The 14,683-nt window shown below is 41.6% G+C and overlaps 1 protein-coding gene across 4 annotated transcripts; it reads left to right on the plus strand.

Annotated features, from left to right (window-relative positions):
- The first annotated feature begins 20 nt into the window (after window positions 1-20).
- LOC311139067 (E3 ubiquitin-protein ligase DTX3L-like) lies at window positions 21-14,578 on the plus strand. 4 transcript variants are annotated; one of them, XM_084173923.1, is made up of 11 exons: window positions 21-453; window positions 6,944-7,020; window positions 7,118-7,210; window positions 8,333-8,419; window positions 10,701-10,775; window positions 10,981-11,109; window positions 11,333-11,567; window positions 11,838-12,019; window positions 12,132-13,706; window positions 13,864-14,081; window positions 14,263-14,578. In XM_084173923.1, the coding sequence occupies exons 2-11, from the start codon at window positions 6,997-6,999 to the stop codon at window positions 14,330-14,332; spliced, it is 2,688 nt and encodes an 895-aa protein (XP_084030049.1). In that variant the 5' UTR covers window positions 21-453; window positions 6,944-6,996; the 3' UTR covers window positions 14,333-14,578. The 4 variants fall into 4 exon arrangements, with proteins under 4 accessions (XP_084030049.1, XP_084030050.1, XP_084030051.1 ...); XM_084173924.1 differs by having other exon boundaries at window positions 115-453; window positions 7,118-7,201; XM_084173925.1 differs by lacking the exon at window positions 10,981-11,109 and having other exon boundaries at window positions 115-453.
- The last annotated feature ends 105 nt before the right edge of the window (window positions 14,579-14,683 follow it).

The following is a 14,683-nucleotide window of genomic DNA, read 5'->3' on the forward strand; positions in this document are numbered from 1 at the left end:
GTTCTCGTTTACCTGGAAGTACACACCCCCTAATATAATATTCAAGGCGCATAGCGGGTGTGTTTAGTAGCTAGCTAGTGGAATTAAATTAACGTTAGTCCCTCAACAAAAGTAAAGTAAGTAAATTAACGTTAGTCCCCCCCCCCCAGCTGGATATTGTTGTATTGAATGTGTAAGAAATAGCTATGTAAGAGACCGATAGGTTGAGGGACTAACGTAATTTACTTCCACTAGCTAGCTACCATGAAGGACTAATTACTTCCACTAGCTAGCATGACTATAGCCAGTAGTAGCCAGGTAGGGCTAGCTAGCTAGGCAGCCTGCCAGCTAGTCAGTTAGCAGTAACGTTAGACTTTCATTTTCGCTTTCTTGTTCAGCCACAGTTGTTGTCAGAATAGGCTGCAAGAAGTTGAGCGAGAACAAGTTGAGGAGAACGCCACGCAGTGCACACTTGTAAGTAAACTTTAATCGCACCCAAATTGTATCTGTTTTCGTTTTTCTTAGGAATGTATGTGGTTCTAGAACTTCTACCAGCCTATCACGAAAGCAACTGTTCACTAGAATTTTGTGGATTAATTTTAATCGATAGGCAAAGATTCTATCAGTTCTGTGTAAAACGAAAGTGATACTATTTTAGGTATTTGCGCAGTAAAGCAGGCTACATAAAACATTCTTGAGTTGATCACATATTTGTTTCAAGAGACAATACCCAAAATCTGATTTTTGTAATAACATTGCACTCGAGGTGTGTGTAAATCAGAGTATGTGAGCGGAGTGGAGCTGGAGCGGAGCGAGGAGCAGAGCGATCCCAATTTGACTGGAGTGTGGAGCGAGATTCCCAAAGGCTGAAACGTCGGCCTTCCTCCCCCTCCAATTTCGCTCCAAAGTAGCGCTCACTTCACGAGCTCAGGGCATGCCCGGCCCAGCATGCATTTGTAGTCTACTTGTGTGCTGCTATAGCCCCTTGCTTTAGCTACTGTCATGGAGTTCGTTAAATATTTTCATAAAGAAACTGATAAAATACACAGGTGCAAAATCAAGGTGACTTACAAAGATGAGGACCAAGAGACAGAGTGCGGTGATGTAGTGTCCACAACTAAAGAATCATCATGGAATCTGAAAAGACACCGTTCCCGAAAGCATGATGATGTACTTACTAAATTAGATGCACATTCTAAAAGAAAGGAACGAGGTGGGTAGATAACTAAGTGTGTCATTGTAGCAAAGTATTTATAAACCAAAAATCAAATCGCTTAAACGTTCGTTCATTTTTGTTGTATTATCTATACAATAGGCCATAATTGATTTTGGTCCAATAGGCCTAGCATATTCCCACATTCAAGAAGCTTTGTTTTGATTGGGTTATTTTGCCTAAAAACCTTTTAGGCCTACCTATAGATTTTTTTTTTCAACAACTCTGCCCAGCCTGTCAAGTATGGCCAAAATTATGTTTAGCATCCCCAGTGGCTCTGCAAGTGTGGAGAGGATATTATCCGCTGCTGGCCTGCTCTCCAGGCGCCATCGCATAAACCTGACTGGCCAAACTCGTGTTTCTAAAAATGTATTCTAAAAATGTATTCAAAGGCACTAATAAGTCATTTTTCGTTTAATTTGTCATTCATTCTAAGTAAGTCACAACCTATATGCGAAATGTATTGACTAAAATGATTTAATACAACAAAATGTTTTTTAAATGCTGAGCGCTTTATGTCTCTACCAGCCTATTGTGTCGCACTCGCAAATGCTTCACAATGTATTACAGTGAGGGAAAAAAGTATTTGATCCCCTGCTGATTTTGTACGTTTGCCCACTGACAAAGACATGATCAGTCTATAATTTTAATGTTAGGTTTATTTGAACAGTGAGAGACAGAATAACAACAAAAAAATCCAGAAAAACGCATGTCAAAAATGTTATAAATGTATTTGCATTTTAATGAGGGAAATAAGTATTTGACCCCTCTGCAAAACATGACTTAGTACTTGGTGGCAAAACCCTTGTTGGCAATCACAGAGGTCAGACGTTTCTTGTAGTTGGCCACCAGGTTTGCACACATCTCAGGAGGGATTTTGTCCCACTCCTCTTTGCAGATCTTCTCCAAGTCATTAAGGTTTCGAGGCTGACGTTTGGCAACTCGAACATTCAGCTCCCTCCACAGATTTTCTATGGGATTAAGGTCTGGAGACTGGCTAGGCCACTCCAGGACCTTAATGTGCTTCTTCTTGAGCCACCCCTTTGTTGCCTTGGCCGTGTGTTTTGGGTCATTGTCATGCTGGAATACCCATCCAGACCCATTTTCAATGCCCTGGCTGAGGGAAGGAGGTTCTCACCCAAGATTTGACAGTACATGGCCCCGTCCATCGTCCCTTTGATGCAGTGAAGTTGTCCTGTCCCCTTAGCAGAAAAACACACCCAAAGCATAATGTTTCCACCTCCATGTTTGACGGTGGGGATGGTGTTCTTGGGGTCATAGGTAGCATTCCTCCTCCTCCAAACACGGTGAGTTGAGTTGATGCCAAAGAGCTCAATTTTCGTCTCATCTGACCACAACACTTTCACCCAGTTCTCCTCTGAATCATTCAGATGTTCATTGGCAAACTTCAGACGGGCCTGTATATGTGCTTTCTTGAGCAGGGGGACCTTGTGGGCGCTGCAGGATTTCAGTCCTTCATGGCGTAGTGTGTTACCAATTGTTTTCTTGGTGACTATGGTCCCAGCTGCCTTGAGATCATTGACAAGATCCTCCCGTGTAGTTCTGGGCTGATTCCTCACCGTTCTCATGATCATAGCAACTCCACGAGGTGAGATCTTGCATGGAGCCCCAGGCCGAGGGAGATTGACAGTTCTTTTGTGTTTCTTCCATTTGCGAATAATCGCACCAACTGTTGTCACCTTCTCACCAAGCTACTTGGCGATGGTCTTGTAGCCCATTCCAGCCTTGTGTAGGTCTACAATCTTGTCCCTGACATCCTTGGAGAGCTCTTTGGTCTTGGCCATGGTGGAGAGTTTGGAATCTGATTGATTGATTGCTTCTGTGGACAGGTGTCTTTTATACAGGTAACAAACTGAGTTTAGGAGCACTCCCTTTAAGAGTGTGCTCCTAATCTCAGCTCGTTACCTGTATAAAAGACACCTGGGAGCCAGAAATCTTTCTGATTGAGAGGGGGTCAAATACTTATTTCCCTCATTAAAATACAAATCAATTAATACAAATTTTGACGTGTTTTTCTGGATTTTGTTGTTGTTATTCTGTCTCTCACTGTTCAAATAAACCTACTATTAAAATGATAGACTGATCATTTCTTTGTCAGTGGGCAAACGTACAAAATCAAATACTTTTTTCCCTCACTGTACTTTGTAGGCTATAACCTTGAAATAATAATAGCCTAAATAATTCATTTTCATTCCTTAGGCTCCCTGTCTTGCTCCTGACCTATTTAGTGTTAACAGTGCCTTCGGAAAGTATTCAGACCCATTGACTTTTTTCCACATTTTGTTACGCTACAGCCTTATTCTAAAATTGATTTAAAAAAATTAAAATCCTGATCAATCTACACACAGTACACCATAATGAGAAGCAAAAACGGTCTTTTTTTTAAAAAATTGTTAATTTATAATAATAAAAAAAAAATGGAAATATCACATTTACATAAGTATTCAGACCCTTTACTCAGTACTTTGTTGAAGCACCTTTGGCAGCGATTACAGCACTGAGTCTTCTTGGGTATGACGCAACAAGCTTGGCACACCTGTATTTGGGGAGTTTCTCCCATTCTTCTCTGCAGATCCTCTCAAGCTCTGTCAGGTTGGATGGGGAGTTTTGCTGCACAGCTGTTTTCAGGTCTCTCCATAGATGTTCGATCAGGTTCAAGTCCGGCCTCCGGCTGGGCCACTCAAGGACATTCAAGGACTTAAGGACTTGTTCTGAAGCCACTCCTGCGTTGTCTTGGCTGTGTGCTTAGGGTCATTATCCTGTTGGAAGGTGAACCTTTGCCCCAGTCTGTGGTCCTGAGCACTCTGGAGCAGGTTTTCATCAAGGATCTCTCTGTACTTTGCTCCGTTCATCTTTGCCTTGATCCTGACTAGTCTCCCAGTCCCTGCCACTGAAAAATATCCCCACAGCATGATGTTGCCACCACCATGCTTCACCGTAGGGATGGTGCCAGGTTTCCTCCAGACGTGACGCTTGGCATTCAGGCCAATTAGTTCAATCTTGGTTTCATCCGACCAGAGAATCTTGTTTCTCATGGTCTGAGAGTCTTTAGGTGCCTTTTGGCAATCTCCAACCGGGCTGTCAGATGCCTTTTACTGAGGAGTGGCTTCCGTCTGGCCATTCTACCATAAAGGCCTGATTGGTGGAGTGCTGCAGAGATGGTTGTCCTTCCGGAAGGTTCTCTCATCCCCACAGAGGAACTCCAGAGCACGGTGATAGTGACCATCGGGTTCTTGGTCACCTCCCTGACCAAGGCCCTTCTCCCCCGATTGCTCAATTTGGCTGGGCGGCCAGCTCCAGGAAGAGTCTTGGTGGTTCTAAACTTCTTCCATTTAAGAATGATGGAGACCACTGTGTTCTTGGGGACCTTTAATGCTGCAGAAATGTTTTGGTACCCTTCCCCAGACCTGTGCCTCAACACAATCCTGTCTCCGTGCTCTACTGACATTTCCTTCGACCTCATGGCTTGGTTTTGACTCTGACATGCACTGTCAACTGTGGGACCTTATATAGACAGGAGTGTGCCTTTCCAAATCATGTCCAATCAATTGAATTTAACACAAGTGGACTCCAATGAAGTTGTAGAAACATCTCAAGGATGATCAATGGAAACAGGATGCACCTGAGCTCAATTTCGAGTCTCATAGCAAAGGGTCTGAATAATTATGTAAATAAGGTGTTTTTGTTTTTATTTTTTTAATCAATTTGCAAACATTTCAAAAAACCTGTTTTCGCTTTGTCATTATGAGGTATTGTGTGTAGATTGCAAAAAAAAGGAAAGATTTAATCAATTTTAGAATAAGGCTGTAACGTAACAAAATGTGGAAAAAGTCAATGGGTCTGAATACTTTCCGAAGGCACTGTATATACTGTTTAATATGACATGTAGCCTATTTGAAATGATGTGCGCTTCTTACATCGCTTTTTTATGTTTATTGAAATCGTATTGTTTAGTTTCAATACTTCAAAACCAAATGGTAGTTCCAGGTAGTCACAAAAATAGATGGGTGTTGGTTAAATTGTGATTTAAATTAATGGAGCGAATTTGGAGCGGCAGTTCTTTTTCTGTGAGCGCGAAGCGGTTTTTAGTGGAGCAGATGGAAAGAACGGGGAGTGCCGGACCACTCCATGAGCGGGATTTCCAACCACTCAACTCCGCTCACATACTCTGGTGCAAATTGTTCAGTGTTGTCTGTCAGGTAAGGGCAGACTAGGTTGTTTGTCAAGCTAGGCCAATATAACTTTCAATATGCAGGGTGCTAATGTTGAGAGAAAAAAGTATTTAAAGAGGCAATCTGCGGTTGATACATCCATTTTTGGACTTATAAATTAATGATATGAACCCATTGATTCTTGAAGAATATAACTTATAAATAAATGCCTCATGAGCTTGGTTCAACTGTGGTACCCCATCAGAACCCCAAATATATAAGCTTGTTTTACTCCAATGTCTGTAAACAAAGTAAATGTAAACAAACCTCAAAACATAGTTTCAACTATAATTTTGATATCATCGATGGTCAGTCCTTGCATCCATAGCTCTGTCTATACATTTGAGAATGGTTACATTTCTACAGCCCCATCCCTCAGCTTTTTACCAGAACAGGGGCAGGGAAAATGCTTTGTTATTGTTTAAACTGCTGCTTGCCGCTTTAAAGGAGTCTAAAGCCTAGTTTATACCTGGCGCTAACATGTGTCCTTTGTCTTACATTTTACATTTACATTTTAGTCATTTAGCAGACGCTCTTATCCAGAGCGACTTACAGTTAGTGAATACATCTTTTTTTTTATACTGGCCCCCCGTGAGAATCGAACCCACAACCCTGGCGTTGCAAACGCCATGCTCTACCAACTGAGCTACATCCCTGCCGGCCATTCCCTCCCCTACCCTGGACGACGCTGGGCCAATTGTGCGCCGCCCATGAGTCTCCCGGTCGCGGCCGGCTGCGACAGAGCCTGGATTCGAACCAGGATCTCTAGTGGCACAGTTAACTTATGGCATCAATGTGTCTTAAAATAAATACATACTATTTTGAAAGAATAGCGGTCAAATAATTTGATCTTGTCCACATTCTGATCGTGCCCACATTTTCAGAAATACAGTATGTCTACACATGGTATTAAAATGTATCTTATCTGTGTCTGCATTGTGACCACATTTCCTGGTCCCTCCCTGTATGCAAATTATTTGACTGCTATTCTTTCAAAATAGTATGTATTTATTTTAAGACACATTGATGCCATAAGTCAATGGTGCCACCTGTCAATGATTTTAGAAGCCGGGATAATGATGATTTAAATGGTTTCACTCTCCAGAATTGTCTACACTTGTAAGATATCCAGACACAATGCGTGTCTGACTACCTCCGAAGGTGGTCAGGAAGATCTGATCACTATCAGACCACAATGCGTCTTTTAATCGTCTACACCTGTCTGGAAATGTGGGCACAATCAGAATGTGGACAAGATCAGGACAAAGGATGCATGTCAGAACCGGGTATAAACTGGGCTTAAGACATGCTGAGAAACACAAGAACAAGAGTAATAGAATAGTGAGAATCAACCCAGTCTCCCCTAATAGCCAGCGAAAGCAATTGCCTTTTCTATACTTTATGATAACACAATGAACATTTTATTTCTCATTTCACACACATAGTTGTTTTTCACATACCAGCCTGAAGTGCATTCTGTTCAAATGGGCAATTAAAATGCTAAACCTATGATGTTTAGGACTGGCTGAAGTGAAAGTGACGTCTTGACTGGTGTAAGCACGGCGACTAAACATGTCAGACGTAGAGGACATGGATGTGAGTATATGCACTTGTATTGTGGACAGATCATGGAAAGTTTTTATCCTAACAGAATTTAACAGAGGAGAACTTAACAATCATTATTTCTTTCAAGACAACCCCAACCCCAGAGATGAGCAGAAACACTGAAGCCTCTGGACCTGAACAGCAAGGGCCCCATGACTATTCGCAAATACAGGTTCATGTTGTAGGTATCAAAGGATAGGGCCAGGGGTAGCATATGTTATGCGGGTGTGACATTATTACAACCGGTGACATCATTTGGGTATTTAGGGTTAACATCTATTACAACCGGTGACATCATTTGGGTATTTAGGGTTAACATCAACTAAAAGTATTTTATAAAGGCCTACAATGCTCTTGTGCTCTAATTATTAGGACTAAACACTTTTGTCTCGGGGTAGGCTACTTTTATTTAGAATGTGGAAATGTAGGCTATAGCATAAATGTAGGCTTTAACCACATGTTGAGGATGCACAACCGCTCACCGATGTGACAGCTCCTCCAATGCAGTTACACCTCCGACATTGCCTAAACAAAAGCAATGAAACTGCTATGCAGTTGTCGGTTATCGCGGGTAAGCGCTGGAACTGATTGAATCTCGGCCTTAGGCTGGGATTCAATACGATCGCGCTTTGTCGACAATGCACTATTTATACCTTAGGTAGTTTGCTATTGAGCCGACGTGGAGCGTTTACCGTGAATGTGGTCTCTGCGAATGCGGTATTGTTGCCTTTAACCTTTTACTGCAGTGGGCTAAATCAGAGTGTTTCTTGGTAGTCTTAAACAAATCTACTTTGAAACAAAAGTATATACCTCACACACATGGTTATAGGCTTAAAAAAAAGAGTGAAATGTATTCAATTATGAGTTTGCATCCCAATATTACACTTTATATACATCACAGAAGACTGAAATGTAACAAAACCATTGATATAGGAACACTGGATTTTTGGCGGGTTTTTAGAAATAATGTATATTAATTATAAAAAATATTAACATTCCACCCATGAGGCCACTAAGTCATTTGACTGCAGGAAAGGGCTACAAGGTGCATTGCCAACAAAGCAGGATCGGCTTGAATCCCGGCCTTCTTCTACTACTGGACTAAAAAGCATCCTCAATGGAGAATCTCTATTGAAAATGCATCTTTAGTCCAGGAATAGAATGGGTCCAGAACCTGGTCCTAAGACTCCAGTTCAGACCCACTAAAAGAGAGATTTCACCAATATAATAAGAACTGTAACTTTGTGAAGGCACAGGTTTATGATGATTTTAAAATAAAAGTACTCTCCACTGTCTCTCCCAGCCCACAGGAACACCCAATGGCCATGGAACAGTGATACAGTCACAGCCACAACGGTCTAGTGTTACTCAAAGTGCTTTGACTGATAAGGTAAGGAGTTTTGTAGGACTCTATTGTAGTAGACTAACACCGCTTACTGTAGCCGGGTATCTATTGAGAGCTGTAAACAGTGTAATTTAACCCATAAGAGTCTAACCCCTGTCTAAGCCGGGGGAGGGTGGGTTCTACTAAGATATATGGAATTGTTTTAAGAAGGTCATACCAAGGATAATTTTTCTATTTGATATTGCATTTTAAGAACCCTTAAAGTATATATATATATAAAATTGGGCCTTACTGCTATTAGCCCACACAAACACATTGAATAACAGATTCACTACATGGAACAGATAGTCCCCCAAAAAAATCTAAAGGAAGTTTGTTCTGAAGTGCTTGTCCTATATCTGAGAGATATAAGAAAGATCAGGAAACATTTGTTCTTTTTCTTGACATGTATTTAACCCCTTATTTTTGGCACTAAACAGTCTCCATACAGTGCTTTCAGAAAGTATTCAGATCCGTTGACTTTTTCCATATTTTGTTACGTTACAGCCTTGTTCTAAAATTGATTAAATTAAATGTTTTCCTCATCAATCTACACACAATACCCCATAATGACAAAACGAAAAGAAAAAGGTAGAGTGGCCAGACGGAAGCCACTCCTCAGTAAAACGCACATGACAGCCTGCTTGGAGTTTGCCAAAAGGCACCTAAAGGACTCTCAGACCATGAGAAACAAGATTCTCTGGTCTGATGAAACCAAGATTGAACTAATTGGCCTGATTGCCAAGCGTCACTGTCACGGTCGTCGTACGGAGTAGACCAATGCGCAGCGTTATGAACGAACATATTTATTATCTTCAGTGATAAATACAAAAACAACAAACGATACGTGCAGTCCTAAGGTTAACTCAAACACGGAACAAACCAAACGGAAACAAGATCCCACAAACACGAATGGAAAACAGACTGTTTAAATATGGTTCCCAATCAGAGACAACCAGCCACAGCTGACACTCGTTGCCTCTGATTGAGAACCACACTGGCCAACATAGAAATACAATACTAGAACACGACATAGAAACACAAACACATAGAAACTACACACCCTGGCTCAAAATATAGAGTCCCCAGAGCCAGGGTGTGACAGTCACGTCTGGAGGAAACCTGGCACCATCCCTACGGTGAAGCATGGTGGTGGCAGCATCATGCTGTGGGGATGTTTTTCAGCAGCAGGGACTGGGAGACTAGTCAGGATCGAGCGAAAGATGAACGGAGCAAAGTACAGAGAGATCCTTGATGAAAACCTGCTCCAGAGCGCTCAGGACCTCAGACTGGGGCGAAGGTTCACATTCCAACAGGACATCGACCTTAAGCACACAGCCAAGACAACGCAGGAGTGGCTTCGGGACAAGTCTCTGAGTGTCCTTGAGTGGCCCAGCCAGAGCCCGGACTTGAACCCGATCTAACATCTCTGGAGAGACCTGAAAATAGCTGTGCAGCGACGTAAATGTAATATTTCAGTTTTTTATATTTAATATATTTGCAAAAATGTCTAACAACCAGTTTTTGCTTTGTCATTATGGGGTATTGTGTGTAGATTGTGATTTTTAATTTTTTAATCCATTTTAGAGTAAGGCTGTAACGTAACAAAATGTGGAAAAAGTCAATGTGTCTGAATATCTCCATTAATTTTTTCAACTGGTACTCGGGGACCTTCAGACGAGTCTTGTGAGGCCTGTGGGCGTCCTAGAACAAAACAACATGTAGGCGTTCGTGAGAGTCTCACCTTTCCACCGAGGGGTCATATTAGTGTGTATCCCAATCTGTTCGGACACTACAGAGAGAAGTTGGCAGATCAGCTGTGCTGACTTCAGACGAGTCCCAAGATGTTTGTGGGGGGCAAAAATGAGAACACCATCGTGTTTGTGAGAGTCATCCTTAGAGGGGTCATCATAGTTTGTAGGCCAAATCGTTTGGACTCTACAGACGATTTTGTGAGAAGACCGATTTTCGGGATGTCACATGGTCTGACAAACACCGCTCTAGCTCTGTCACCTTTCACCACAGATGCATAAGTGTGACATAGGCAGATGCGGTGGATTGAGACGCATCCAATGCAAAAAAGAACATATCTCTAGCTTAAACTGACAGATTTCTATGGGGATTTGTTTATTATACTAATAATAAAGCTGTTTATATTTTTATAATACATACATTAATGTCCAACAAGGGCACACATTCACCAGACAAATCAATATTTTCATATGTTATAATCCATAAAGTTGTCTCTCTAATGATTAACATCATATTAATGTTCTGTTATTTCCAGGACCCAGATCTTCATCAAGCAGATCATGACTTTGAAGTGAAGCATCCCTCAGCACCCCAGTATGACCTCAGCAATGTTAGTCATTTTGTCTTTTGATAGCTGTGAAAATCTGATGAACATACTGTACATGTTAAATAAGGACATTTCTTTGACTTGTTTTCTTTTTATTGGTGTTTTAGAATGTATATTTCCATAAGGCTAAAATTATCTCTAAACCATTAATGTTGCTAGATATTTTACGGCATTTACAATATTTGACATCACTCTCCAATCTCTATAGCCTCAGTCATCCTCTTCCAAAGAGATCAATGGAGATTCTCCTGCTGAAGGAGAGAATGTCTCTACTAGAAACAAACAATCACAGAGAGATCCACATTATCCCATCAACCCCCAAAGTGCTCCAGATGGGGTAATGATTCTATCTAGCAGATCAAAGGATGTCATTTTTCTAACTAGCTCTAGACGCTTTACTGTAGAACACTGGTCAGTGCTCAGGAGACAACCGTTTCTGTTATTGCCCCTGTCAATCAGGCTATGATATCTGCCTTGAAAGCATGGTGTCATCCTCTTTTATCATATCAGTTACTAAGCCACCTGAACAACCCAAAAATAATACGTTGTCATTTTTTCAGGACCTGAATCAGGCAAAGGACGAGACAGAGGAAAAGCAGACCACTGGACCTCTAGATGAGGCTACTGTCTATGTCAATGTGGTGTGGCCTGGGAAACGATCATTGTCATGGAAGTCTACACTTCAGAAAAGTCTCCAGTCATGGTTGAATAATAACTTAACAAAAACAGATTGCACCGTGGAAAGGCTTTTGGACAACAGAAACGTGGCAGAAGTAAAGATACATCCCCCTTCAGGTTAGAATGATGGTGTAAAATACAGTAATACATGTATAATTTCAATGTTGAGGAGGCACTCAAGCCATAGAGGTGCTGCTATGAGAAAATTATCTTCACTAACATTGATGCAAACAATGTGTCCCTGATTAAATTCCCAAACACTTAGCAAAGGGTTTTGCCATGTTAGCGGGTTGGATTTGGTAACAGGCATTTCTGTCTTTTATTCTAAGAGTTTTAATTATTATTTTTGCGTGATCATGTGCTATTATTTATCTGCCCTCTTTTAAGCCATTGAGGACCTTCTGAAGTTGAAGGAAACACAGATTACCATAAAAGACAAGGCCAAGACAACAGCCACTGTGCAGTTTCACAGAGATGTACCTCCAACATTTAAATCCTGCAATCAATCAAGCAGTAAACCCAGCTCAATAGAAGTATTGCCTCCAACATCCTCACACACTCCACAGGATGTATGTAAATCAAATGTGTGATTATTTGACAGCATTTTCAAATCAACTATAATATAAAAAGTATAAATGTAAAATGTATGTACATATTTTAAATATTATATTTTCCCCCTAGGTCAAATGCCTAATGACTGTAAGTGCTAGTCTTGACATTGATGGCTACAAACCTGAAGTACGAGCTGCCCTTCTCAGTCAGTACCACACCATCGATCACAAGTTAGCTGTAAAAGGGACCTTTGATGAAGTGAAGCAGTTCCACAAGGAGGTGACCAAGATCATCAGGGAAGCGGAAGCCGAGCCAGAACGGGGTTGGAACGATGGTGCAGACGCAGCACAAAGCATGACTCACAATGGAAAGAAGACCCATGAAGACCCTGGGCAGAAGAAAATGGCAGTCCCACTAATCCACTTTTGGTACTTGAACCAGGCCTACCGAAAGGAGATGGAGGACATAGAGAAAAGAAATGGAGTCAAAATCAATGCAGAAGTGGAGGTGTACATCAAAGAGGACCCACAGAAAACAGGCAGAGATTTTATGCTGACCAAAGCCCACCAGGAGTTCATTGGCCTCTTCCAGAAGCGTGTAGTTGATTTTGACAGCATTTCCACCCATCTGACACCTGTGGATCCAGGAGACCTCATGAATACGCTGAGAAACATCCAGAATGAGGAGACCAGGCTGGTACTAAATGTGTCTGCCAATGGGTGTGATCTGTTTGGGCCGAATCAGAGCATCGGGGCAGTCAGGAAGGCTATTGGAATGAAGACTACAGTAATGACCTTTGGAATGGATCACAGCTACACAGAGAAAGCATCTGAATTTGCTGGGGGACCTGTTTTGAGATCTCCAAAAACACCACGGATGATTAGGATGGACATCAAAGATCCACTCTTGTCACATGGGCTGGCCATGGACCAGACTCACTGGGATCTGATGAAATCTGCCTTTCATGAGAAAATAACAGCAATCAAAAATAAATTTGGAGTGGATTTCATGGAGGAAAAGTCTCCAGGCAAGGTCAAAATTAAAACCAGACCTACAACATCATCACACACTCCACTGGTTGTCTCTCTGGAAAGCCACGCCATCAGAGCTCTCATGCACCTCTACCAGAAGGTTGCGACATCAGCGATGAGCTGCCACCTGCTGGACCCTACCCATGCAAAGACTGTGGGGGACAAGCTCGAGGAGATCCACCCTCGACACCGCTGTGGCTGGGCAGGAGGAAACTACGCTCCCTGGAGGTTGATCGGCCTACCGCAACATTTGGGCCCTGCTGTCAAAGAGCTAGAGATGAAGCTGAAAAGGCCTATGTTTAAAGAAGAAGACAAGCACAAGATTGGGTATGCTGGAGACAGATCCAGCGCTGGAGCAGCCACGGGGGGAGCAGCTGGAGATGGAGGAGCAACAGGAGGGGCTGAAGAAGATAATTGCACCATATGCATGGACACATTTACCAACAAGAAGAAGTTGTCCTGCAGCCATGAGTTTTGTGCAGATTGTCTGAGGAAGGCAGTGGAATTCTCAGGCCCCAGCTGTCCTTTGTGTAAGGTTGTGTTTGGAAAGGTGGTGGGAGACCAGCCTGAGGGAACAATGAAAGTGAAATATGAAAGGTCACTCAGCATACCTGGATACCCTGGCTATGGCGCGATAGTTATCAACTATGATATACCAAAAGGAAAACAGACGGTAAAAGCCTTGATTTTTTTATAATAAATGTAACAAATTACAGCACTGAATTATCTCCTAATGCATTAATTTTTTACTAATCACCACAGTGAGGGTTAACAGCAAAATGTTTAACTATACGGACAAATTTTGTTTTCTTTACATTTTCTGGCTTTAGAATAAACATCCCAATCCTGGAGAGTGGTTCAGTGGGACCTGTAGAATAGCTTATCTACCGAACAATGAGGAGGGCAACAAAGTGCTGAAGTTACTAGAGAGAGCTTTCGACCAGAAGCTGATTTTCACAGTTGGGACCTCCAGAACCACTGGGACAGATGACTGTGTGACATGGAATGACATTCACCACAAGACCAACATCAATGGAGGGGCACAAAGGTAAAATATCTAAAACTATGGATATGATTATATTAACCTTCTGTAACAGTTGACAATTATTGTACATTTTATTCATTTACAAAAGTTAACTGGATATTTTCCACTAACTTGAAATGCCTAGTACCCTGCCTGGGGGAACAACACATCAAGATTGTGATGTGTGCTTTGTGTTTTTCCACAGTTTTGGTTACCCTGACCCTAACTACCTCAGCAGAGTGAAGAATGAGCTGAAAGCCAAAGGCATTGAATGAAGACAGTCTTGAAAATAGAACAGACTAGTTCAGTTGAGATTTTCAACTGTTTACAATAGATCCCTTTTAAAGAGTTGTGAATGACACGGGCTGATCCATAATAACAGTACGCTTTCTAATCAAACATGTATTCTATGAAATCAAGATGTTTGTTGATTAATATTTGCCATATTTACAATATCACTGTACCCTCTGAGTGGATTGTTTTGACTATACTAATGTACTACAATAATATTGTGGAAAATAGTTGTTGGTGTCTGGAACCATTTTGGTCAAGATTCTTTATTTTTGAAGCCATACATTTGTCTAAACAAATGGAAACTTTTGGGGTTTAGTTTTGATTGGTGTACC

The sequence above is a fragment of the Coregonus lavaretus genome, assembly GCF_964263955.1.
Source record: "Coregonus lavaretus genome assembly, chromosome: 12".
Classification (NCBI taxonomy): domain Eukaryota; kingdom Metazoa; phylum Chordata; class Actinopteri; order Salmoniformes; family Salmonidae; genus Coregonus; species Coregonus lavaretus.